General features: G+C 39.4%; 1 protein-coding gene across 3 annotated transcripts in view; it reads right to left on the reverse strand.

The window, feature by feature from the left end:
- Positions 1–25,626, reverse strand: part of PDZRN4 (PDZ domain containing ring finger 4) — a 246,615-nt gene that overhangs the window by 216,013 nt on the left and 4,976 nt on the right. For all 3 annotated transcript variants that reach the window (XM_013128771.3, XM_031048028.2, XM_034062845.1), the window contains exon 3: positions 23,747–23,851. In XM_013128771.3, coding sequence (XP_012984225.2) covers positions 23,747–23,851 — 105 coding nt within the window. The remainder of the gene's footprint in view (positions 1–23,746; positions 23,852–25,626) is intronic.

Raw genomic sequence — 25,626 nt, forward strand, 5'->3', positions numbered from 1 at the left:
TTCACATATTTTATAATATACTATATGTACATATGGACACCCTCAGGGGTCCGTGCTGGGACCAGTACTATTTAATATCTTCATCAGTTACATAGACCTGGGGATCAAATGCACCCTCAGCAGATTTGTACATGACAACAGTGATGAGTAGTGTGGTTGATACTCCTGAGGAAAGGGATGCCATCCAGAAGGGCCTAGACAAGCTTGAGAAGTGGGCCTATGTGAACCTCATGAGGTTCAACAAGGCAAAATGCAAGGTCCCACACCTGGGTGTGGGTGACTCCTGGTATCAATACTCCTGGGGGATGAAGTGATTGAGAGCAACCCTGAGAAGCAACTGGGGGTGTTGGCTGATGAGAAGGTCAACATGATAACAGCAGCGTGTGCTCATAGCCCAGAAACCAACTGTATCTTGGGCTACATCAATAGGTGTGTGACCAGCAAGTCGGGGGAAGTGATTCTCCCCCTTTACTCTGGTGAGATCCCACGTGGAGGACTGTGTGCAGCTCTGGAGTTCTCATCACAGGAAAGGCTATCACCTATTGAAGCAGGTCCAGAAGAGGCCCACAGAAATGATCACAGGAATGGAACACTTCTCCTGTGAGGACAAGCTGAGAAAAGTTGGTTGCTCAGCATGGAGAAAAGATGACTCAGGGGAGACCTTACAGCAGCCTTCCAGTACCTAAAGGGGGTCTACAAGAAAGATTGGCACAGACTTTTTTTAGCAGGGCCTGAAGCAACAGGAAAAGAGGTAATGGTTTTAAACTAAAAGGGTAGATTTAGACTAGATGAAAAAAATCTCTTCCTCATGATGAGAGTGGTGAGACACTGAACAGGTTGCTCAGAGTGGTGGTAGATGCCCCATCCTTGGAAACACACAAGGTCAGGCTGGACAGGGCTCTGAGCAACCTGACCTGGTTGAAGATGTCCCTCCTCATTGCAAGGATACTGGAGTAGATGGCCTTTAAAGGTCTCTTTGAACCCAAACAGTTCTATGATTCTGTGTAACATACCCCTGTGTGTACCTCATACATACACTGCATATTGCATATATACATGTGTATTCATCTACAGAACTGGAGACCGGAACAGTAGTTTTGCTAGTTTTGGCTGGTGAATCACCAGATAATTACTGAGGCCTAAACATGTTTTCTTTACATGCATGAGCTGTGAAAGTTAGGAAGCCTACCTGTTAAGGCTACCCAAGTTTTAAAATTGGTGTAAACAAGAACATGATAGCTATATTGCAAAGCATAGAGGCAAGGAACCCGTACCAGTTATAGCTAGGATAAGCAAGTCAGTCAGGAGGCACCCAACAGCATTCTTACTGTATTTTGTAGCACTAGTAGTGAAAACACGGACTCCTGAAAGTTTTTGGTGTGCTTTGTAAACAGAAACAAAAACCATTCAAGACATCTTCTGTTGGTGGCCTTACACTGACATGGATCTTGGGAATTCTTACAGCATTTATCCAAGTCCATGACCACTATGTGCCTCTAGCATAGGCAAGGTGAAGGGCATCAGGCAGCAGCTGACTGCACAGCCTTGGAGATGAGCACTCTTAAGGCCTCCTCTGCAAAACAGCAGTAACTATTAGAAGTGGGAGAAATTGCTATGTCCCAACAACTGATAGCCCTTTCCACGAGGAACAGATAACCCACCAGCCAGTAGGACTCTCCTACCTTGTACAACAATCTGCAAATGAAGAGTAATTGCAGGCAAACCATACAGGTTAGATTCTGCGAGTACTGCCTCAGGAAACCAGATGAAAGGCTCAGTCATGACAGGCTAACAGAGCAGGAGGGGAGAAAGCTGAAGTCAACAGGGGACTGGTCTTGTCTCACCAACATTAGTTCTTCCATCTTGCTCTCCAGCAGGTTCTTTTTGCAAAAATGCATTCATTAACCCATTTCTTATCAACAAGTAAATCTGATTCACTGAGTAACTCAAAAGCACAGCTTTGCCTCCCAGATTTTTGGATGTCCACACCCAGAGAAGTCAATTGTTCCATGATTTTCAAAGGACTCATAAGACCTGAAACTAACCTTTGTCAGTGGCAGTCAGTGCTGGCCTGCATTAGCTCTTCAGGTCACGTATGTAAATGAAAACATTCAGCTTGATTAAGCAGTAAAACTATTATTAAGTGTTATTATCTGGATTTCCCATGCTCTTACGATATTTTCAAAATTATAATCAGCCATGAGCCAATATTAAACAGTTGGATTAGCAAAGTCTGCACCAGCCCAAGGAAACTTCCTGACAGAATCAACAAACAGTAATTAAACATCATTAAACATCACCGGCAGCTACCATTATTGAATAAAGTAAATTGAAAAAGAGGAGGTACGGAGGCATGTCTACACGATGGGCAAGTCATGATCTTAATGAACTAGTCATGGGTCATGGCCTGTAGATCTTGCTGCTGAAAACTGGACACATATTTTTAAGGACATGGAGGGAAAGCTCTGCTCTGCTCTGCTCTGCTCTGACACAAAGATCAGCAATACTTAATCAGTAGCATAGCTGTAGTATACCATAAGTTATAGCACTGCCTCCCGAGCAGATTCAGCAGGTGAGCTGTACTCTACACCTGGGCAGGGGAGGCCAGAGGAAAGAGCTGTCATCATTTGGTTCTCACAGCTGCTGCACAGCACATGAAATCAAAGGACACTATTCATGAGGTCACTACAATTTAAACAATATTTCATTGTGCATTAGCCAAGTTTCTCCATTTTTACATCCTTTTATCAGTCTCACATCTGCTTTTACACTAGTTTTATCATGCTGTTCCTCACCCTTCCTTTTCTTGTTTTCATTACCTACCTATGTAAAGCCATGGTTCTGTACACCGACTTTCTCTCTGCACACTTGAGTCCCCTGAGAGCAACCACAGATCAACACTAAAGGCAATGCTGCTGATGGCATTGGGTGCTGCCCCAGAGTATGGTGACAGCTGTTCTTAGAAGCTTTTTACACCATCACAATCATTACATGGGATACTTCACACCTACAGTCAAAACATATAGGTCAGTTAGCTGCAACACCCAGCACCTCCCGTGAAATCACACAGCCCTCATCAGACTGCCCACTGAGCAGGCTAGTCTACATGAAAGTCAGGTATGAAAGACTAAGGTACATGATACAGTATACATGAATATAAGTACATGCATCCAAATAGTCATGCACACTATTTTTCCAAAGGAGAAAGTAATAATATTTTTTTCACATTTTTCATTTTCAAAACAAGTCTCTGAATTCAACAAAACTACAATAAAAAAATATACAAGTCATATTTCATATTTATAGAAAAATAAAAACCAACAGTAATGTCTGCAGAAATATTTCCTTTTTCTAATGGCAATAAAATTATTCATAGTATAAATGTCTCCTACTGAAAGGACAAATTCATTCATCAATAATAAAGTATTTAATCATTCAGAGTAAGGAAAACAGAATAAATAAAATGCACTACTATAGCCATTTAGCTTTTTACCATAAATCAGCTAATGCTTTGTGTAATAATCACTCAAGTGATTTTTTTCATTAGAACAAGAAGACAGTATTTTGAATCTTTAAAGTCTTTTTAGAAGTTTTATACATGGTAGAAACTATATAAAATATCTGTAGTCACTGTACGAGGTCACAGCATGAAGGCACTAAACTGCAGAATTACTCAGAAACACTCTTATCCTCCATGAAACATATCATCTCCATGTTACAATTTATTTCCTACCCCTGGACTTCAAGTTATGCACTACTAGCTCCAGTCAGTGTTCTCCCAGCACTGCTGTGAGCCCCATTATGATCTCCATATTGCAGAGCAGCTTCTCAGTCATTTGAACTCCAAGGCAGATGACAAAAATTACACATCAAGCCTAATTTCTCAAGCAGAATCAGTCCCACCCATAGAATCACAGAATCATAGAATAGTTAGGGTTGGAAAGGACCTTAAAATCATCTAGTTCCAACCCCCTGCCATGGGCAGGGACCCAACACACTCTCAAGCCTGCTCCAGACAATGGCACTATTGGGAGCTCAAATTTTGGAGTCTCTAACCAGCCAAGAACAATTTTTATGGAATAATTTTCACCACTACTGCAAATATTTGTATAAGCAGTAGCCTCTGAGCATACAATATACTGCTACTTTAAGCAGCATTGTGCAACACATCATTGAGATAAATGAGGCAGAGCCTGCAACTAACCAACAGTCCTTATGTTGTTTATGCCCTATTTCTTAATGCATCTGTTCAGGTATTGCAAGGAGTTGTGTGACTGTTTTCAACAGCTAGCATTCTCTGGACAGAATCACCAACAAAATACACAGCTTGTCTGGGCAGTAGCTGTAGCTCTTGTCTTGTTATTTATTATCCATTGATCCAGCTCAGTCAGAAAATCAAGGAAGTCTTGCTGTAAGACAAGGCTCCTACTCTGGGAGCCAAAGCAAACTACATGCCAGTGGTTTGAGTTGGTCTTTATTACAGCGAGTTTTTCCTGGCTAACAAACAAACTTAGACACAGTACCAAACCTTCTCTCCTTGTATTAGAGCACACAACAGTATATAACTGAAAACTAGTAGACCTATTAATAGCTAACAGAGATGATATGAAAACTTCTACCATGAGGGTCTGATGTCACAGAGGGCTCAAAGGGTGGCAGGATGTTCTGTCCCACACAGAAGGCAGACCTCAGCTTCACACTTGACAGCTCCTGCATGCTGGATAACATCCATCTCAGCTCCAACTTGTTACATTTCAGCATTTCCCAGCTTTAGAAACTGGGAAATAGCAACTCTTGCATTCATAAGGGCACCATGAGCTGAAAGTGCTGTTAAGTACCCTCAGCTGTGATTCCATCTTCACTCTTTTGGATGGGAGAGCACAAAACAGAGCACAAAACCAGTTTAAGCCATAATACTTTGGTCCTTTTCACGTATTTTAAATTATGATTCTAACTAGTGAGAACTTACAGCATGATTGTCATCATGAAGATACAGGTGTTTGCAATGTTAAGAAGTATTCATCAGATTTATTTTACTGGATAAGCTGGACACTTACTATTTCAAAGTCAGCATGGAAAAACCCACCACATTTCAGCTCTGCTAGGGCACAGATCCCTATCAGCTGGGTTTCCTTCAGAGGAATCATCTCTGAATTAGTTTATAGGACACAGACAATACCAGTTGCTCTCCAATCTGACTCTATACTAACAGTGCGATTCAAATGTTATCAGGAGCTAACCAAGACCCCTCCTTTGCTTTGCTGCAAAGCCTTTTTCACTTTTTGTGCTTCAACTGAAGCTTATGAGATGGTAAACAGTAATGTAAAACATTAACAAATTTCATGCTCTCAATGCAAAATCCTGACAGCAATTAATACACAGTAAAACAAAATGTTTGCCTAACAATTAAGCTTACAGAAGATAAGCAGGTAACAAGAATTTTCTCTATTCTCAAAATCAAGTAAGAAATACTTCCTAAAGTAAGATTTCAGCTAAAAGGATGAAATACAAAGGAAAGATGTTCTGTCTACAGTTTTGGCCTATTCTCTTTAGTTCTCATTGAGTTGATCAGTTTATTGGCTTTGCCAACCATTGTCCCAAGATACTCAGATTCTGACAAGACCTGCAGAGCCAGTGTCTGGTCTGCCAACCACTCACTTGTGAATAAAACCAGTCAACATTTTGGTACAACTGTAGGCAATGAACTGAGCTCTTATGCAGTATAACATGCTTGAGAGCTGTTAACAATGCCTTGAGTCACTTCCCTGAAACTGAGGTTGCTGATTTCTCTCATGCATGAGATCATTTGCACCTTATAATGACAAATTAAAACAACTAAGCAAGCACATTTTTTGCTTGGTTAAATAAAAAAAGGAAAAAAGAAACAAAACCAAACCACACCCCTCCCCAAAAAAAAAAATCCCACCTAACATTTCTACAGTGTTTTTTTTATACTGCAGTGGCCAAAAGATCTTCCAAAAATCTTATTTCCTCAGCAATACCCTCCTTCTCTGACAAACAAGAAAGCCTATATCTTTTTTCCTCCTGCAAACTGTGTGCACATGGAAAGGGACAAAATATGCAGCCTACTTCTCTGCAAGGACAGACCCTATAGATGAACAGTTCTATACTAATTAAAAGCCTTGAGCAAATGCAAAGACTAAACTTGTGTGTTGATTCAGACAGATATTACTGCAGCTGAATTACAAGAGTCACAACTGGGAAATATCTTCTACAACATCTGAGAATAAAACTGTCATCAGAAGACAGAGCAAAAAGAAATACTTGTGTCCCTTACTGATTTTAGTGGTGTTTATCCAAGAAATTCAGTTTAGATGAGTGATAGAGATTTCCACCACATTCCCCTTCCACAGATATAATTATCCTTCCAAACAGCTGTCAAAAAAGTATTGCCCTCCCTGGCAGACCAGTGATCATGGCTGTAAACTGGGAGCAAAGTGGGATAGCACTTGTAAACCAGATAAAAATCACGTTGTTTCAGTATGCTGAGTCTTTACCATGCCAAATAGTAGCTCAAGACTGCTGTACTTTTCAGGATGCAAACCTTTTCTGTCCTTAGAATTCTGTTGACTTATTAGGGGCCACATCTGGCTCTTTTGCTGCCAACTGCTTCAGCAGAGACCTGGGGTGAGTTCTGAACAAGACACCCCCCTGGCCTCAGCAGCAAAGAGGAAGGTGGTGGAAGAGCAAAATGAACTTGAGGTGCTGGATATTGCAGGAGGTAAGGGGGAATTGAGGAGAAGTGATAGGAGAAGTAGGGTTTTGAAACAGGAGAAGCTGCGGTATTCTGGAGAGGGTAGATAATGCAAACAGAGCTTCAGAATGGGGAATAAGTGGGAAAAAAATGGGGCAGAAGAACTCAGGGCACTGAAGTAGTTTCCAACAACAGCTTTTTTGGAAGTTACTGTGTTAAACTGGTTTTCGAGGTTCACTTTCAGACATGTTTTAATGCATTCCTGTACGTCGGTAAATTTCCACCTTTCACAACCATAACTGAGACTGTTAACACCTGATTTAGAGGCACATCGTTAGATATTCTGAAGCTGCAGATTTTTGTTGAATACTGAGCCCTATTTGCCACGGCACATATAAAAAAAAGCAGCAAACCACCTCAGAACCTAGGTACAGAGCCAGTATTACAGTCATATCGAATTTAATGCCATTGAGTTTTACTGTTGGCATTTCTTCTAGATGCTGGCTGAGCCAGCTGTAAAAAAATAAAGACTAATCTGTGCTCACTAGTCAGTCAGTGTGCACAATAATGACTGCCCTTCCAGAACCAGTCCCTCGGTTATTCACAAAAAGAACTAACCATCACACTGCTGTCTCTGTATTGAATAAGAAGACATGAAATTTTGATTTATCAGAATTCTACAAATCAGTTTATAAAGCTCACAACTTCTTGGAGTGCTGATGGAGGAAGGAATGAGTACGTGGACACAAGTCTGAATGCTTCCCCAACACCACCACCACCATTCCTTAACATTATTGCTCTGAAGTGCATGACACAGAAAGGAGGAAAAAGCAGCCATCATTCACTTTCTTCACATAGATGAATGATCCTTCTTGCTACAAACATACTTCACAGCATCTTTGCTGGAGATTGAAAGCTTTATTCATACAAACAATTTGCATTAAAAAAAAATATCTCTGAAGCAATTACCATTTCAGGCCATGAGAAAAGAGACTATAGTTTCTTACTCACAACAACTTCTGTAGCTTAATCACTTCCAAATCCTCACACGTAAAGCAGTAGTTTGAGAAACTAGGGTAGTTGCCTTCTAAACACAGGAAGGCACAGCTCACAAAGTATAAAAAAGAAATTTTAAGTCTCATCCCAAAAGCGTGTAATAGCTGAAGTTGGAACACTGCTGCATGGAAAAGTTAAATGATATCCAGAATGCACAGCTGCAAAGCCAGGCTAATAAATAAACAAATAAAAATAAACCAGAACAAAACCAAGAAGGGAACCCACCACCACAGACTGGAAAAATCTGTTTAATACATAAAACTTCAGATGTTCGTTTTACACTTTGTACCTTACCTCCCAGCCCATTAATATCTTCACTGTATCAAATACAAACCTTTCCGCTAAAGAGTATTTAAATAAATCTGGGATTAAACAGGCTTTTGAAAACCACCATTTTGAACATTAAATGTCTGTCACTGTCTTTTAGTCCAACTGATTAATTTAGTTAATTTCTGAGGATTATCATTTACTCTAGTTGTTCCTGCGTCTCCTGCAACAGTGTTCTCTGTTTTGTCTGCAACCTGCCAATGCCAGCTCACTACCGTTGACCGATTCAGTACAGTCTTACATAGTACAGATACAGGACCATTCTATTTTCCTTTTTTTTTTGTAATTCTGTATTTGTATGTTCATATACAGACTATATCCACACACAGTATACTTGGACAGGAGTGAGGTTTATGCATTTGGGGTGGGGTTTGGTTTGGGTTTGCAGTTTCCGGTGGTTTGTGGGGTTTGTTTTTTTCTTGACAGAAGCACTTTTCTGCACTCACCTGATGTAGGTAAATGTACAACAGCTCTCTAAGAGCTAGCCAAGTACCTACATACAAAACTCTGAAAAGGTCCCTATGTAGCATTTGAACAACACTCCACCTCCCAAATTTCACCAAATTCAGAACCAGACGCAAGTGTGCCATAGACCAATAAACACGAAATGGAAACGAAAAAACAAAGAAACAAACCCCAAAGCAAAATCCCCCTAACACATTCCTTCCCCCCTCCCCCGAAACCCTAAAACTTTAAAAAGTACTTCTACAGCCAACCTACCCTTCCAACCATAGCTTTTAATGCCTCCCCACAGAGGCATCCTCAGAATCAATGCATCCCACATATGTGCATCCTAAAACCTGATATGCTCATCCGTGCACAAATACGCTTGTTGAAACTGAGTGGAAACACCCAACCATTGAAGCATCAGAATAAACTCACAGACATACCAATAAGGTCAACTAAGAACAGGTAAAGAACATTTTGCAGGAAACACCACCCATATCTCTGAATGTCCAAGTCCTAGCTTCTTAAAACAAACAACAAAACCAACAAAGAAACAGACCCCCAAAAAAACCAAACCCCATAGAATCCCCACTTTTATTAATTTTAATTGAAGATATATATAATAAATCCTTCTATGCTGGATTTAAAGAAAGCACCTTTTGCCCAAAAGCCTGCTCATCTTTTACAACTGTCTTAGCTCATTAAGAGATACTGTCTTCCTGCCTTTGTATGTGTCCATCCAAAACATTGAAAACCCCAAAGCAACAAAAGTGATGATTAAAATTTCTTACTTTGAGCAATGAGATAATTTGTATTATTCTCTTGCCAAAAGAATGTCACCAGTCTCTCAATCTTTGCATGGTCTGTTTCTCTGAACAAACTCCATCTCTCTGAAGACTGCCAAAAACCAAAGCATGGTTCCACTGCTTGGATAGCTGGCGCTCTGTACTATTTCACACACACATCTGCATCTTCACTCGCTAAACCCATCACCAAGGTTCCACAAACAGCTACTCAAATACCTCCTGAAACTGCCAAAATCAGAGTTTGCTGACTCCTAAAAAGGCACAGAGGACAGTCAAAGCTGAGATCTATGAAGCGCTCTCAGCTGACACAGCTGTTCACGCCATTTCTTCCACTACAGCAGAGTCAGCTAAAACAGTGGTACATTGATCATCCTCCTAGGGGATACAGATTGCCTTCTAACACTTGGGTTTACTTTATTCCAATTGCAAAGATATAGAGATTAAAGAGACTGGATATGACATGAAACCATATGTTAAATGATTTCAAAGCTAGTCTCTAAATAGGCAGCAATTACCGGAGTATTTCAAGTTCCATCTTTTCTCATGCTAATTTCTGTCAGATTTTAAGTACCAGTGTTCAAAATTTAGCAATTGAGATATCTGGAACATGGAATAAAGCTTAACCTTGTTGTATGCCTATTTTGGTTGTTGTTTGTTTGTTTAATGAATAATGTAATACAAAGAGTCATTAAGACTATGGAGTTGGAGGAGGTCATCTTAAATAGGATAATCAGAACATGGTAGGTGGAGTCCAAGCCCAGTTTTGTACCTGGATTTCTCATTTTGTACTAAAGCTGGTATTTTATGTATTATGAACATGGAAACTGATTCCTTGTATATTCAAGCTGCTATTCAAATGAGTGAAATAGGTAATTCTAGAAGAGTGGAATATCAGACATATGGAATGTGATGTAAGGAAGTGAATAAAACAAGTTACATTCTTGTCTCTTAAATTTTATTCATTCTTGGGTGACACAAGATTCAGCAAGCTTTGTTCTAGCTTTACAGTGAAGCTGTAAAGCTTTGTTCTGTCTTTACAGTGAAGAACTCTGTACAAAGAGGCCTTTTATCCCAAACCTCAAAAGTGCTAGAAAACAATAAAAAGACAGTTCATATGAAATGTTCAAAGACTTTAAGAAGTATCACTATCATTTTCAAGGGATCAGATGAATCTCATCCTAACTCAGATGTCACCAAGTTAAATATTTCAGGATGAACTAATCACCTTTGCTAGAAATAGGCACCTAATTCATCTTTAATACTTACAGAATGAGAAAAGATTAAGACATTTAGTATTAAGCAAGATGAATCTTACCTTAAGTGTCCTGTGTGCTCTACATTCTCTGACACTATTTTTAGATTGGCACTCCTTTTTTCAGGACTTCATGCACTGTTGATCAGTACTCAAAAAAGTAAACATCAGGCAGGTGACTTGGCACAGGCTCATTACCATCACTTGTTACCATTCCCTTACTTAATAACATGGATTCATCATGGCTTGGCCAGTCACTTAAAGATCAAATGTACAATATATGAACTTGGGGAAAAGTCAGCTCACTTAAAATGAGAGACAGCACCATCAATGATGGCTCATGAAATTTATAACTGAACTCCACTATTTTGTGGTAGCCTAGCACACATTTCTCCGTCCACTCCATTAGCCTCTAACGGTTCATTTCATCTCAAAGTGGCCAAATCAGAAAAAAAACCTGGCAACTGGATATAGAGCTTAGGCTTCTCCTCCCAGAACAGATCTTTAATAACTCGAGGTAACATAGCCAGGCAACAAGTAGTACGTTGAGATGACAAAAAAGTATGATGCTAGTATTTATACACTAATAACACTTCTGGTTAAGAAAGTAGAGGGGGGATATTTTTTGTTTTTAAAGCATGTAAATGAGATGGACAAGAAACTTCAGCTAAAAGGCACACAGTGGCTAAAATAACTGAAATTGCCTTCTGGCTGTGCCTCTGTCCCCATTGATTAACAGACCTGGGAAACCAGATGAAGCACAGAGATTTAACACTGTTATTTGTTTAGAAAACAAGGGATAGAACTAACCTTTTTTTCTTCTGATAAAAGATTTAAGTGAAAATATACACCAATTTCCAAGTAATTTAATGGCTTAGATTTCACCAATGTTTCTCTCATTGAAAAAACTCTTTAAGGCTTACTATCAATTCAATTAAGGCTCACTGTCAATTCAATTATATTCTCCCATTTCTTTAATTGCAAAAGTAATTGTAAATCTTTACTGCAAGAAAACCTGAAAGCTGCCGTTCAAACAACCTCATCTGGGAAGGACTACAAGCCCACTGCAAAGCCAGTCAGCTGGAAACAGTGGCTCAAAGGCTCCAGCTAGAACTGAGGTAACCTGGGCTGAGCCCAACCAGTTTTCTCCAAATTCTTAAACTAAAAAGGAAACTGATAACAATAGCCAAGCATATTTGAGAATGCAAAGCAGGGCAGTTAAACTAACCGTGCTAAGTAACATGCTGGTTTTCAAATTAGTAACATTGATGGCTCGTATCAGCTGTTTCCTATATGATATACGCTTCGAAGTATACATATACATGAAGGTAGCTTCTTGAACTACAGAACTTAAACATCACAGCAAACACAACATGAAAGAGAAAGAGACAAATGCAAAGCAATACATGCAGGAAGAAGTCACTAATGCACACACGCAGTTAATGACATCAGCAGAAGGGCTGTAATGGACTGTGGGGCTCTGACTAATGTAAGACACAAGTTTAAGCAATCAGATTAAAACCTTGTTCTTAAATAGCTCTGCTAAATTAGGACATTAACAGCACTTTCTGAACAGTTCACTCTCTGATTTGCGTTCCGAAATGTCAATGTGTTCTTTAATCTTTATAATATTGTCTATAGTTTGTGTTAATTAAAAGATAAAGCCTCTGGATTAACTGATGAATACTAATTCTTTAGATTTCCATTACCTCATAGAAGGGAGGAGAGAAAACAATACAAAAGCCCCATGCTTAATACAAGGGTACAGAACTTAAGTGACTCACAAAAAAAGACTGAAAACAGTGATCTACATTTATTTAATGAGAAATTGAATTAAATTAGAAATAGCAATAGTAAGAGTTTTTTACAAAACAAACAAAAAATATGAACCATTTTTGCTTCTTAAAAAATAGAAATGTTCTTCCTACTCTTTTTTAAAATAAGAATTAAAAATAGAGAATTCATTAAAAATATTAGACATGTGCATAAAAAATAAATTTTAAAGTATTTTGAATATCTGAAAACAAGAAAAAATCCCTCTATTTTTGGAAAATATACTAATTCTCATAAGAAAGTGATAAAATATTAAGAGAGATGTTAGGAAGTGCAGTATGCCTTTAATACCATTCTTTTGGTCAGTAGAAAGTAACTTTCTCTTAAGGAATTTCTCAAAACAGTCAGTATTCCATTTAACCACATGTTCATAGGTAAAAACCAGTTGTGCTGAGCACTTGGAGATTTCATGGAGACATTAAGAAAACAAGATACGAAGGACACAAAGTGTAAGTCAAAGCACTGCTACACATGTGGCACTAACACAAGGCATCCAGTCTGGATTGGGGCCCCAAGCACTGCTGGGGAATTAAAGGATTCATCTCTCTGCTCTAGAGTGCTGGATGTTGTACCACTCAAAAATGCAATTAATCCATTCAAGAAGGGCATAACAGCCTGAAAGCTCCTGGAACATTTATCTTTCAGGCCACAGTAGCAGCTACCATTCAAAGAAGGCTGGGGGGTAGGCAAAGGTATGCACTGAAAAGGCTTGCTGACAGCATGAAGACCATATGGCTCCATACTTGCCACATGCCAAAGACTAGCCCAGCTCAAACGTAACAGAGAAGTGTAGGGATCCAGATGTTTTAATTCATGCAAGACAGCAAATCCCTTCCGTTTAAAATAGTGTGCCTTCTTCCTGCAAGATGCTGGAAGGACTTCAAGTATTAACCCACTCAATCAGCATGCTTAAAGAAACAAACGCAAGATTGATAGACTCTACTTAGAAACAGATGGGCAATAGCTGAGCCACTGGATCCCTCAAAAGTTAGACATGTCACAGAGGTTCAAAGTAGATGATCTTAAGGTCCTCTCCAACCCCAACTATTCTATGATTTTATGTTCTATATGGTCAATAAAACACAGATGAAGGGAAAAAAAACTCTCATTTCTGTATCAACCTTTGTTGGACCATTTCCTACATTAGATAACCACTTCCAGACAGAGGGATTCATAATTTTTCTAATTTTAAAGCTAAGGTATTCGATAGGTGTGTGGAATACAGTGATTCTTTTCTCTTAAAGTATGAAAACCTTATTTGCCCAAGTAGAAAACTGCAGGATGTCAAGTTATGAATTAAATATTTTCATAATTTCCCCCACTCCAGTTTTGCTAGTTGAAAAGACATATTCCTCAAAGAAATATTATGTAAATAATATCCTGTAAATAACATACATAAATTTACTATGTAAATAAACACAGCAGCCAATAACAGTATTTCATACAGAAAAATGCCTTCCAAAATTATCTGAATGAAGAAAGAGTGTTGAGTCATTCTGCACTCCCTTCCTGCAGCAGCAGTGTCCAAATCAAGTTGGGTCTACATGTAAAGTTGTAACATTATATTAGATTTGCAATTCCAAACAAAACACATTTACTAAAATGTCTGCATATTAGTAACAAATGTGCTTTAGCTTGGTACACCCCATTCTACCCAGCATAGTCTTTGATGGTGGTTTGAAGAGACCACATCTGCTCCTGAAAATTTGGAAATTGATTTTTCCCTTACAGCATGATTTTAAATTCTGCAGAATTCTGCATTTTGCAGTGAAGTTCCCAAACAACTTTTTCTACATTAACATTTACATTTTCAAAGCATTTCGAAAGCACAATGCTGTACATGCTTCTGGATACTCCTATTCACAAGTCGTAAGGAGGAGCATTCTCCTGTTCACACTGCTGCATTTCAAAGCTTCTTAAAAATTAGGTTATTAATTTTTTAAACAAAGCCATGAATAATGACTTCATTTGGAGCTTTTCTGCATTGGCAGACACTAATGGCTTTTTTCACTCAACTTCCAATTACAGGGAACAGCGATTAGCTACTCCTTACAAATATAATTAGCTGATTAAGAAAAAGCGTAGAAGAGATCAAAGCTCCTAGAGCATATATTCTTGGATTGCAACAATCAGTTCAGTGACTTAAGAGGATAAAACACTGCATTCACACAACATATGTAAGCTGTCATCTCCTCTAACTGTGAGTTTGTCTCAACCACAATAAAGAATAGGCTTCGTGAAAGGCTGAAGAGGACTCTTCTCACTTTCTGAAAATGCCAAGAGCTTTTGGGGTGCCAGCAACATGTGCTGTGGGAGGCACAGCTTCCTCACATATCCCTCAGTTCTAAGCAACAAACCCAGCATGATATCAGACTTCATCAGAGCTTTCCATAGCTGGACTAGGCTTCCTTTCCTACTACTCTTCATCATATAAGCCTCAAAGAGTTAACTCCCCCTGATCCATCCTTAAGTGCCCTCTGAAGCTTCTGGCTCTTTCTATACACTACATAGTTGACAAGATTAAAGAAAATCACCAGAAAATGCCTTCCCTCCTCTCAAACCTTCTGGAGTGTACCAAGTTAGGGTACTTCAGCTCCATACTGACTATCAAAAACACCATATAGAATCATAGAATAGTTAGGGCTGAAAAGGACCTTAAGATCATCTAGTTCCAACCTCCCTGCCATGGGCAGGGACACCTCACACTAAACCATGCCACCCAATGCTCTGTCCAACCTGGCCTTGAACACCACCAGGGATGGAGAATTCATAACTTCCTTGGGAAACCCATTCCAGTGCCTCACCACCCTCACAGTAAAGAATTTCTTCCTTATACCCAATCTAAACTTCCCCTGTTTAAGTTTTACCCTGTTACCCCATGTCCTATCACTACAGTCCCTAACAAATAGTCCATCCCCAGCACCACTATAGCCCCCCTTCAGATATCTGTATGAAAGACTTGGTCCAAGACCAAGGCAGTGGCAAACAATCACACCTACAGCCCAACCATCATGGAAATTCAGCTTATCAATGGAAGAGAGAGCACATTCTTTAGGGTTGACCCAGGAGCAAAGACCAAAGTGCAAAGGTCTTCAAACCTTACCACCTTCAGCAACAAATATGAAGATACATTTCTATGATCTTGTCTTCCCTAACATAAACAGACACCAAGATGTAAATATGCGTCTATGCAATTATTTGAAAGATCCCTAAACAAAACACTCCCCTGCACATGCCCTTCTCCTCCTGGGAAAGGGATGAAAGCAGCAGCATTAGTCAAGTAGTTTAATGCATTCCTGAAAGTGCTTGTGAACACCTCTAAAACCTCACATAAACAAAAATTTCCTCCAAACCTACTACCTCAGCTGCACATAAAACTGCACTGCTCCTGCTGCTCGATGAGGTGGAGATGGAAGTGTGCTAAAATTCCATTATTTTGCGAGGTTTACCTTATAGCTTAAAAAAAAAAACAACCCTGGGGAGGAAGAGAAAGATGAGGTGCATCAAAGACAAGCTCCAACAGGGAATCTAGGAAGAAGCTTAGTTTCAACCTGCCAAGTTTCTGACACGTTATCCCTTAGGGGTGAGATTAGACACTTTATGAAGAGATGGGTGTGATCAGGCCTTCACACAGCGCCTAGGGATCTGTGGTGCATGGCAGCAACAACATTTGTGGAATCTCGCAGGTTCTTATGTTAGTCAGCTCTTCCATAGGTTAACCAGAATCCTTCCCACCCAACAGCTCTACTGACTTGCCAATTTGGGTACTGCCCCTCTCTGCAGACACAGTACAGCTATCACAGTTCTGCTCCAGTACTGCTTCACTTTATTTCCCTATCAGAGTTCATGGCAATGTGTATAGATTATTCTGTTCCACAATTCAGATATCACTATTCCTACATCACTTCCATTTCTCCCACATTTCCCATTTATGGGCAAGCACTACTGAGGAAATGTAAGGTTGGTGCTTTGCATTCTTCAGCTGATGCTCAGTTTCCCCTGTTTTTCTTCCTCCTTGCATATTCTCCTTCACTCTTCCTCTTATGCTCCTACAGTGATCCAGCTGTTTTAGGGATCTACCACAGTCAGAACAAAACAGAATTACCTAGCTGGACAGAGGGGGTTATGCACACTCACATCCATGCAATATCTATTATGCCTAACCTAAGCCACCTAGATAAAGACCTGACATGGTAGAAGCAGCATAAAAGACCATTGTAAAAGATTATTTTCACCACTTCCACTTAGTTTGCTCTCTTCTTCCATGTTGAGTCACATTTCAGAAATATTCCCACACTGTTTCTTCTGCCCCTTGCCCTCTGTTCCAGCCACCCTATATTTCTTTTGCTTTGCCTTCTGGGTGCTCCTTGCAGAGAAGCATCCAGGCATATGCAAAGGTGCAGTACCCCAGCTAGCTGCATCTCAAAGAAGTTATAACTCACAAGCTGAAGAGACTTGCTGAAAAGGACAATACTGCCTTATTTTGCAAATAAACTACTTGGAGAGTTCATCTCATGGCCCTATTCCAACTATGTTTGACATTCCCACTTTTTTTCCTTTTAGTTAAAAGTACTGTGAGCATTGTTTTCCCACAAAACCAATGTAGCATTATACCTGCACATTTGCCAGGTTGGTCTGTGAGAACAAGTCCAAACAAACACACCTGGGAAACCCTCCCACAGGCTTGCACCTCTCTAGAGCTGGGCCCACTGCAAGTTCTCAGTGGATAGAAACCTCTCAGATTATACCTCAGAAAACAAAAATAATTAAAACCAGTCACCTCTTATAAGCCAAGACATTTTACAATTCTTCATGATGCTGCTTTACACAAGTATCAAAGTAATATTTTTGCGTGTTTATGAATGTAAGACTCAATGCAATCAACTAAAGGATCAAATACTGAGTTTCTGATCACAAACCCTTAAGTCATTATTCACTATTACCCTATTAACACCAAGTTCTCCACTTCTTTAAAATAGGTTTACTTTATTTCTCCCTTTCTCTCAGGACAGAATCCATTTTGTGAAGTCATACTAAGACTTGCAAGAAAACATTACATATATGGGAGTGTAATTATTTCAGTATTCTGCTCCCTAACACATTTCACCAGAAAACATACAGAAATTTCAGGTCACATAAAGCCAGAAGGCTTATGTTTTGTTTTTAAAACACAGACAATAAACTGCTGAAATGTTAAGTGCTTTTTAGATAGAACACATCTTATTTTCATGAATGTAACATTTGCATTTTAGTTCACTGAACAGAGAGGAATGCAAGTACTTCTAAATACCCACAGCAAGTCCAGTCAAATTTAGGCTACTGATGTTGGAAACTCAGGAAAGTACAAAATTCAGACATGCCAGGATGCCCACAGCGAGATGTCAACTTCTAGCACAGACAACACAATGAACACTAACCTCCTCCACTTACATGAGACCCAGCCTGGACAGCCCTCTAACAGTGGGCATTAGCAGCAGTAACCACCTTTCAGATAACACAGCATCTATAGCAAAGACTAGGAAGAGAACCCCAGCTGCTGGCATTTATTCAGCCAGGGAGCCCCATATTTCACATCTAGGAAAGTGTCCTAGCTAGAGAATATTCTGTTTTAACAGTGTCCCAGAGTTAAGGACTACGAAGTCAGAAATGCAAGTATCAGTCAAAGAAGTGTCATAGAAGGTGCAAAACTGTACAAGAAAGAGAGAAGGTCTCATTTATGGGTACAAGTGCTTACCTAGGAAGGGCAGGACCGGTACCCCAGATACAATCCCTGGAACCAGCATTTCTTTCAAGGCAGATTATCACTGGATAATCTTGACTCCCAAACACTTGCTGGCACCTATCTCCATGGGAGGAGGATGGGTGGAAGCTGGTCTCACACAGGATAGCCCCTGCTCTAGTAACGAGGGCCTGGGTAGGTAAACTCAACCCTTTGCAAGAAGGGCACATACAGCAACTCAGAGCTTTCACTTCTTGAAGAAGCACTCTGACTTTCTGTTAAGTAAAAAAAGTCAGTGCGGCAGTAGCTCCTATACAAATGAAGTTATGTACAGACCTGGTCCCACCTGACTTGTAACAAGTTTATTCAGATAGATGAAAGAAGTCAGGTGTCCAAAACCCTGTATCTCCACAGATGAGGGAGAGGTGAAAAGAGGCTACAGACATTTCTAAGTCTCTGGTATAACTGATTTATTATCCCAGGGATCTTTCTGACTAATTATGAGTTAACTAATTAATGCAGGTGCCAGACCTGTCTACATGCAATGTAACATTATGAATTTGACAAGGATTTAAGAGAACTTAATATACCTAAGGCTACTCAGGGCATATTTAGATACACTGAAATCCACACCACTAAAATTAGCTATATAAAAGTTTCTTCAGCTACCACCCAGATCTTGCGGGCCACATCATGTGCAGCTTTGGTTCAAAGCCATCCCAAATCTTCTAGCTCTGATCCCAGCAAGACATTTTTTAAGCTCACTGTTTCTACAGACATAATCTGACAGTGGAGATTCTTAGCCAAATAAATACAACTAGTATCAAAGATTCAGCTTGAGCAACATAGTGAGTGTAATGACAGAAACATGCAGAAGATAAAACATCACAAGGCTGACACACGGCACAGTCAACAGTCTGGCAATAGTTAAAAAGTTTCTGTAGGCGCTTTGCAGATGTAAGCTACTTCTGCCAGGATAAGCCTCAAGACTTCATCTTTATTGAAACTGGCTTTGCTGACATGCGCTTGAAAGCCATTGTGTGTGCACTCTCCAAAAAAAAGTGAAAAGAACAAAGGGAAACACGGAAGAGGGATGAAGCCATATTTATTATGTACTTATGGAGCTCAGGCTGCATAAACAGAATACGGAATTATGATATACGGGCATCCATCTCATTTTTCAAAAAGACTTAAAGACCCCAGACTAAAAATGTTTTTCTTTCCCCTCTTCTCCACCATGCCTGCTTCTTAGCCATCAAGTTAATGAGAATCAACTGACTAAAATGCAGAAGGGCCAGTATTCTCATTTCATTTGAGAGTAAAAGAACAGAAGCCTTTGCCTTGCAGTGCAAGGAACAGAAAAGCACTTGAGCCTTCCAGACCGTGATGTGCTTACAGTTCCTCATATGAGTATTTTGGTCTTCAGCCCGAGCCCCTTTTACTTGCACACAAGGTTTTTCACTGCTGGTTTGTTATTTGGCAAACCTACAACAGAAGGTTCAGCTGTGACTCTAGGGCTTTGTCTCCTAGGCAATGTAAATTAACAGTAGTTATTTTTCCTCAAATTGAGGAAATACTGCTCTTCTTAAGGAAAAAAAATAATTCAAGAACTACATCTGGGTTGCAAATTTGGTCTTGGTCATGTATTTTATGTACAACACTGAAGTAAAAAGGTAAAATCAGCATATCCCACTTTAGTAATACAACGGTGTTTTGCAAGACACTGTGACTTACAGACTGAAAGAGGAGTTGAGAAAATCTGTCACTGTTTTTTTCTGAAGTTGGGCTCAAAACCAGAGGAGATGATGTACCAATTTCTGTAAAACTGTAATATTATACAAAGAAAAAACAAGTATAAAGAATTAGTTCTGAATGTCTTGTTAACTAGGCATTAGTGTACTTGGAGCTCTAGCCAAAGTGGAGCCACTCTGATGTGAACTTACTGCAAACTGAGAGTAAAATTTTCCTCCATACAGAAAGAACTGCTTTTACTGCTCAGAACTATAAACATGCATAAAAAAAGTAACAGGTAAAACACTTCTGTGTATTGGCAGCATTGACAAGGATCAAGCTGGTTTATGCTGCCTTGAGGAGGCTATTAGCAAAAATGAGCAGTGAACTTATTCAGCAGGAAAGATATGCATGAAGTGAGGGAGAGATGAAATGATGCATAGCTATAGAAGCGTGAACCATTCTAAACATGCTTTGTATTTTCTCCCAACAACAATTAAAATTCTTTGAGCCAGCACAAACTAATAGACAGTCCTTGCATGGCTTGAAGCTCATCTCCTCCTCTCAGGACTCACAGGCAAGGTGGAAAGGAAGATGATAGAGATCCAAAAGTTAGAGGTCTGGTGGCTTTAAGCCACTGCTCATATCCAAGGCATTCATGTTGGGGAGTCACAGATATCAATGCTGTACCTAGCTTTATGAGATGCTTTTCATACTGTGTGATCAGCGTTTAGCCCTAGACACATGCTGTGTTGTGTTAATTTAGGAAGCTGGATTTTTGGATAGTAACCTTTGAAAGCAGCCTAAGACTACAACATCTGGAGAAACCAGCTACATAGAAGTAATTAATGAGGAAGAATTTCTCCTTGATAAACAAATAATGATCATTTTTGGCTTGTACTAAGATTCCTGAATGTACACATTGCCAAAATGCTGCTTGTGCACATCACTGTTCCAGGCCAGTTTTACACTGCATAAACAACTTAATCTTGAATAAAGAGGGTAAAGGTGTGCCCAAAATCTTCAGTTTCTCAGCAGAACAGTGAAAATGATCAGTGAGGGTCCTGTGACCACATCCTGTGAAGAGCTGCAGCCCCTCAACACAGGGTATATCCTTTACCTGTCACCCTCACCCACCACCACCCTGCCAGCCCACAGGTATCTGTTTCAGGTCTTCAAGCACAAAATAATGCTTACCTGACCCCAAATAAACACCAACCTTTTTCAGATGAAAGTGTCAAAGGGGCTTTATGGCCCACGTTCTGGGCACATTGATCTCAAAACCCTCCAGGAACTCAAGTAATTTTTTTACACGTAGAGTAAATACCTTAAGAAAGAAATCTGATTCCCCCTTGGCACCTTTTCAATTACTGTAACAATTACTTGGCAAAGTTGCTGCCATACGTAATAACGTATATAAAGTAGAAAGCACTACTTATGTTTGCCAGCCTTAACTCACAATTCCAGTTGCCAATGCCATAGGACTGCAAAATCCATTTGCTGAACTAGTTTACCCACAAGATGGTCATCTGAAATGTACACAACTCACTGTAGTAACCCACTGTAGTCAACCAAGTGCAGTTAACATTTGTTAAACATCTGATAAAGCACTGAAACAAATTACCTTCTTTATTTAGCAATACACCTTGAGAACAGATCTTCTCCTGATTTAATGGGATGGCTCTGTCCATTATCCTATTAGCTACACATTGCTAGAAACACCCCGGGCATCACATTGCCAAACTGACTGAAGCTATTAAAGGCTCTTCAAACAACATTGCTTCCTTCTGCTCTCGATTACTGAAAAATGGTCTCATAAAATATTGCCCATCAGATAAGATCACCAAATGAGTGAAAAGCAAGCAATAAGAAGTCCCACTTCCTATCAACTTTTCACCAATGCTCATATTCTGTGTATTTGCCAACACTTTTGAAACAGTTACACCATCCAACTTATTTCCTCACAGCAAAAGCTTTCATATTGCTCTTTTACAACAAACCAGAAGTGCTGGCAGGGCATCCTACTATAGGAAGACATCAATAGCCAACTAAAATTCAACCTTTTGACTCCACCTGCTTCCTTTGTCTAGCATGAAGGAATAAATACTAGCATTTCATTTAAAAAGTCTTAATGTTACTTTTTTTTTTACTTAATCTAACAAATTTTGAAGCACTGAAACATCTAGTAGAAAATTTAGCCTAACCCTGAACATTTTTAGATGCTTGCCTGAACACACAAAAAATATATCCAAAGCTGTTGTATACTAATATGGTAAAAAACAGTGCTCCATTCAGAGCTGTATGAATACTTATGCTAGACTGGATCTAGAGGTTCACATAAAATTGAAATCTGTATGTTCCTAGTAGCACTTTAACTATCAATATGATTTTACATAGCTAGAATTTTTCAACAAATAAAAACCAAGCATCAGTTCTGGTGGCATTTTAAAAAATTACCTCAGGTTTAATAAATCAGACTTTTTTGGTGACATATTTCTTCCTCCAAAACCATGCTATTTTGTCTTAACAATCAATGTACTACAAAAGAAAACAAAATTAAGCAGGAAGTGTTGAGCAAACACATAAAACTATATAACTGGTCAGCCTGTAGAAAATACAACATGGTAATTGAAATACTAATGTGAGAAGAGCATAGGTTTTTCCAGCATAGGGCTGCTGTTACAAAAACAATCGGATGAAAAAGGCTTTTGTGTATCTTGGGGAGATAAGAGTTCTGCTGCAAGTTCAGTTCTGCTCAGCTTGGTTTCTACCAGAGGTTAGTGTATCTGCCAGCTAAGAGCATGAGTTTTATTTTTCCAAGAAAATACATTAATCTGGTTTCACATACTGCTCTAGGTTCCCAACACTGAGCACAGTGCCAGCATTCAAACACTCTTGGCTTGTGCTTCTAGTCCTTAACAGCATAATGCAAGAAGCCAGCCACAGCAGCACTCTGCATTTGTCTTCCAATCCACTTGTTTCACATGTCTTTGTTCAAAACCCCGACCAACTGGCAAGTTTGCACAATGTTTCTAAGCCTCCCCTAAACCCAAGGCTGGAGTGATGTATCCTAAACAAACCCAACAGCTACTGGTATATTATGCCATTCAGAGGTGTATTAGAACTGTGATGTGAAACACCATTTTGACAGCACCCTAAGGAGTCTATTTCAGTGACTGAAACTGTTCTTTCGAGACCTTTTAGAGGGCTAATTACAGTTACAAATGTAGGCTAGGCAGCAACCTATTCTTCAGACTGAGTTTCAGGTATTTTTTCTTTTCAATTATAGTTATTTTATGGGAAAAAAAAAACCCTGCATACCACACACAACATTTCCATGCCAGCATATTACATGCCTGGGAAAGAGCTATATTGGTTCTGGTAAGAACAACAGATGATCTACTTCTGATCATATAGCAGAAAGCATTTTCTTTAATTGCTTAAGAAGCTTCACATCACTGCTTACCAACACAGCTTCTCCACAATGCCCCAGTCACTACAGTAACACCTACAGGGCAAAATCAATTTTATAAACCTGTGAATTTCCATAGAATAACCTGCCTTATTTCTGAAGTTAATGAAAAGAAATACAAAATGCCTCTCTTGCTTACTACTTCAGCATCTACACCTTTGCCTCACTTAAATCAGCTTAATCCCAAAACCAATACATGTGTTAGTTGGAAAAATCCATCATTTGTCTTCATATCTGAGAAATGTTTGAGCAGCTCAGTGTACAATCATGTTTAGACACAGCAAAAGAGGAAAATTACAACATGCTTAGTGTAAAAACCATCAAATCCTTGATTAATCTGATAATATAACAGCCTAATCCACTGGTGGGTTGTGGGTATTTTTCTTACCTCAATAATTTTGTCATGAATTTGCAGGCCTTCTGCTTTGTCTGCAGGTCCATTTTCCAAAATCTTTGACACATAAATCCCCTCAGCAGATTCCTCCTGATTGTTCTGTACCAGGGGATAGGGAAGTTGCAAAAAAGGGCCACATTAGTAAAAGAAATGAGACAGTACTAAAATCAGCAGCAATGAAAAATACAAATCCACCTGAAACATGCAGCTCACTTTTCAAGCTAAGAATTAAGCTCCTTGGGATTTCTTTTTTTCTTTAAGCTTGCTTAACACAAACTAGTCATTAATCAAAAGGACAGAGTGAATGGACTATTCCAGCATTTTTTATGAGATTATCCATTTACTTCTGATTATTTTAGTCTACATGAGACACAGGGTGCAGTGGTAATCAGATCCCAGCTAAAATATTTAAAGCAGATCTCAAACTTCACAGCAGATAGTGACTAGTACAGGGGAAGATACTCATGTAAATGGATGCACAAGCATTACTCTCAGGAGGGAAAGGGCATCTGCAGCACTTCTGCTTGTACCTTTTTTTTTCTGCATTTGAAAATAAAGCTCCAGGGAACAAAGTGACATTAGCTCACTGGCATGTAACAGTGATAGGATTTGGATGGAACTGGTTAACCTCATAAATCCTATTCACATGGGAGACTGAGAACTTGCTCAACTGTGAAATCCATACAGATCAGCTGTGGACAAAAAAAAAACAACCCACTTCCAGTCGATCTCTACACATTGATATGTACAACTTGAATGAAGGTCAAATTTAAAGCAGTTATCTACCACAGCTGGAATGATACATCTAATGTTGTTGCACGTGCTGAAATTACTTCATTTCATCACGATAGTTTAAAATAGTTTCAAATTGTTATTAATAATGAAATAATACCAAGCAGACACTGCCCATTTAAAGCAGTTTCAAGCGTTCATACAAATTTTAACCTAGATAGCAATAAATGAAGGCATCTCTTTCCAGATGATATATGTTTTGGATAACAGTTTATAGGATGCTTCTCTCTCTTCTGTGGCTGGTGAATCCCTGACCAACAGCACGATTCATATATGCACAGGTTTCTAGGCCTAGGTCCTATGCACTCATGGGGAAAATGTTTTATAAGTTTTCCTATTAAGAAAATGATAAAGGCATAACAAAAAAAAATGGAACCACTATAAAACATGCTTTACAATATGTGGCAATTGACTTATGGAGACTCAACCCAGGTAGATTACAGGTTAACAAATATCTGATTCAACACTGTGCTAGTCTGATTATGACTTCATAAACTCCTTTCCCCCCCCCCCTTATCACAAAGACTCATAGGTGTCAGATAATAAGCAAAAGGGAAATTTATTAACAGTTCCAGCAGTATTTTGAAATTATGAACAAACAGGGAAATGAAACTCTGACAAAAGAAGCATAACAGCCACTAATGAAATGCAAGAGGTGCACGGATGTTTTTTCCCTTGAGCAAACAAAAGGCTAGATCACAGTACCTTTGCCTACATAAAACTGTATTCCTTTTTCTTTTTCCCAAAAGAAATTACACTGGCTTTTTCAAGAACAACGTAAGACCCAGTAAGAAAAACAGTATTTCAGTCTGGCATGCCGGTACCCAGCACTCCTGACATGGAAATGCAGCATGCTGCATACTGAGTTCTTGCACCCTGTCACAGAGCCCACCAGCTGTGTAGCAGGGATGCTACAGAGACAATCAGTTCACCCAACCCTTAGCTGAGTCTGTGAGTAACAGCAGGAGCCCCAAGCCATACCCACAGCTCCCTCCAGTCTGGCTTTGCCATTGTGTCTGGGGGGGAACAGCCTCCACACCACAGCCTGCTCTGCAGGACAGTCCTCACACTCAGCCAGAGCT

The sequence above is a fragment of the Melopsittacus undulatus genome, chromosome 5, assembly GCF_012275295.1.
Source record: "Melopsittacus undulatus isolate bMelUnd1 chromosome 5, bMelUnd1.mat.Z, whole genome shotgun sequence".
Classification (NCBI taxonomy): domain Eukaryota; kingdom Metazoa; phylum Chordata; class Aves; order Psittaciformes; family Psittaculidae; genus Melopsittacus; species Melopsittacus undulatus.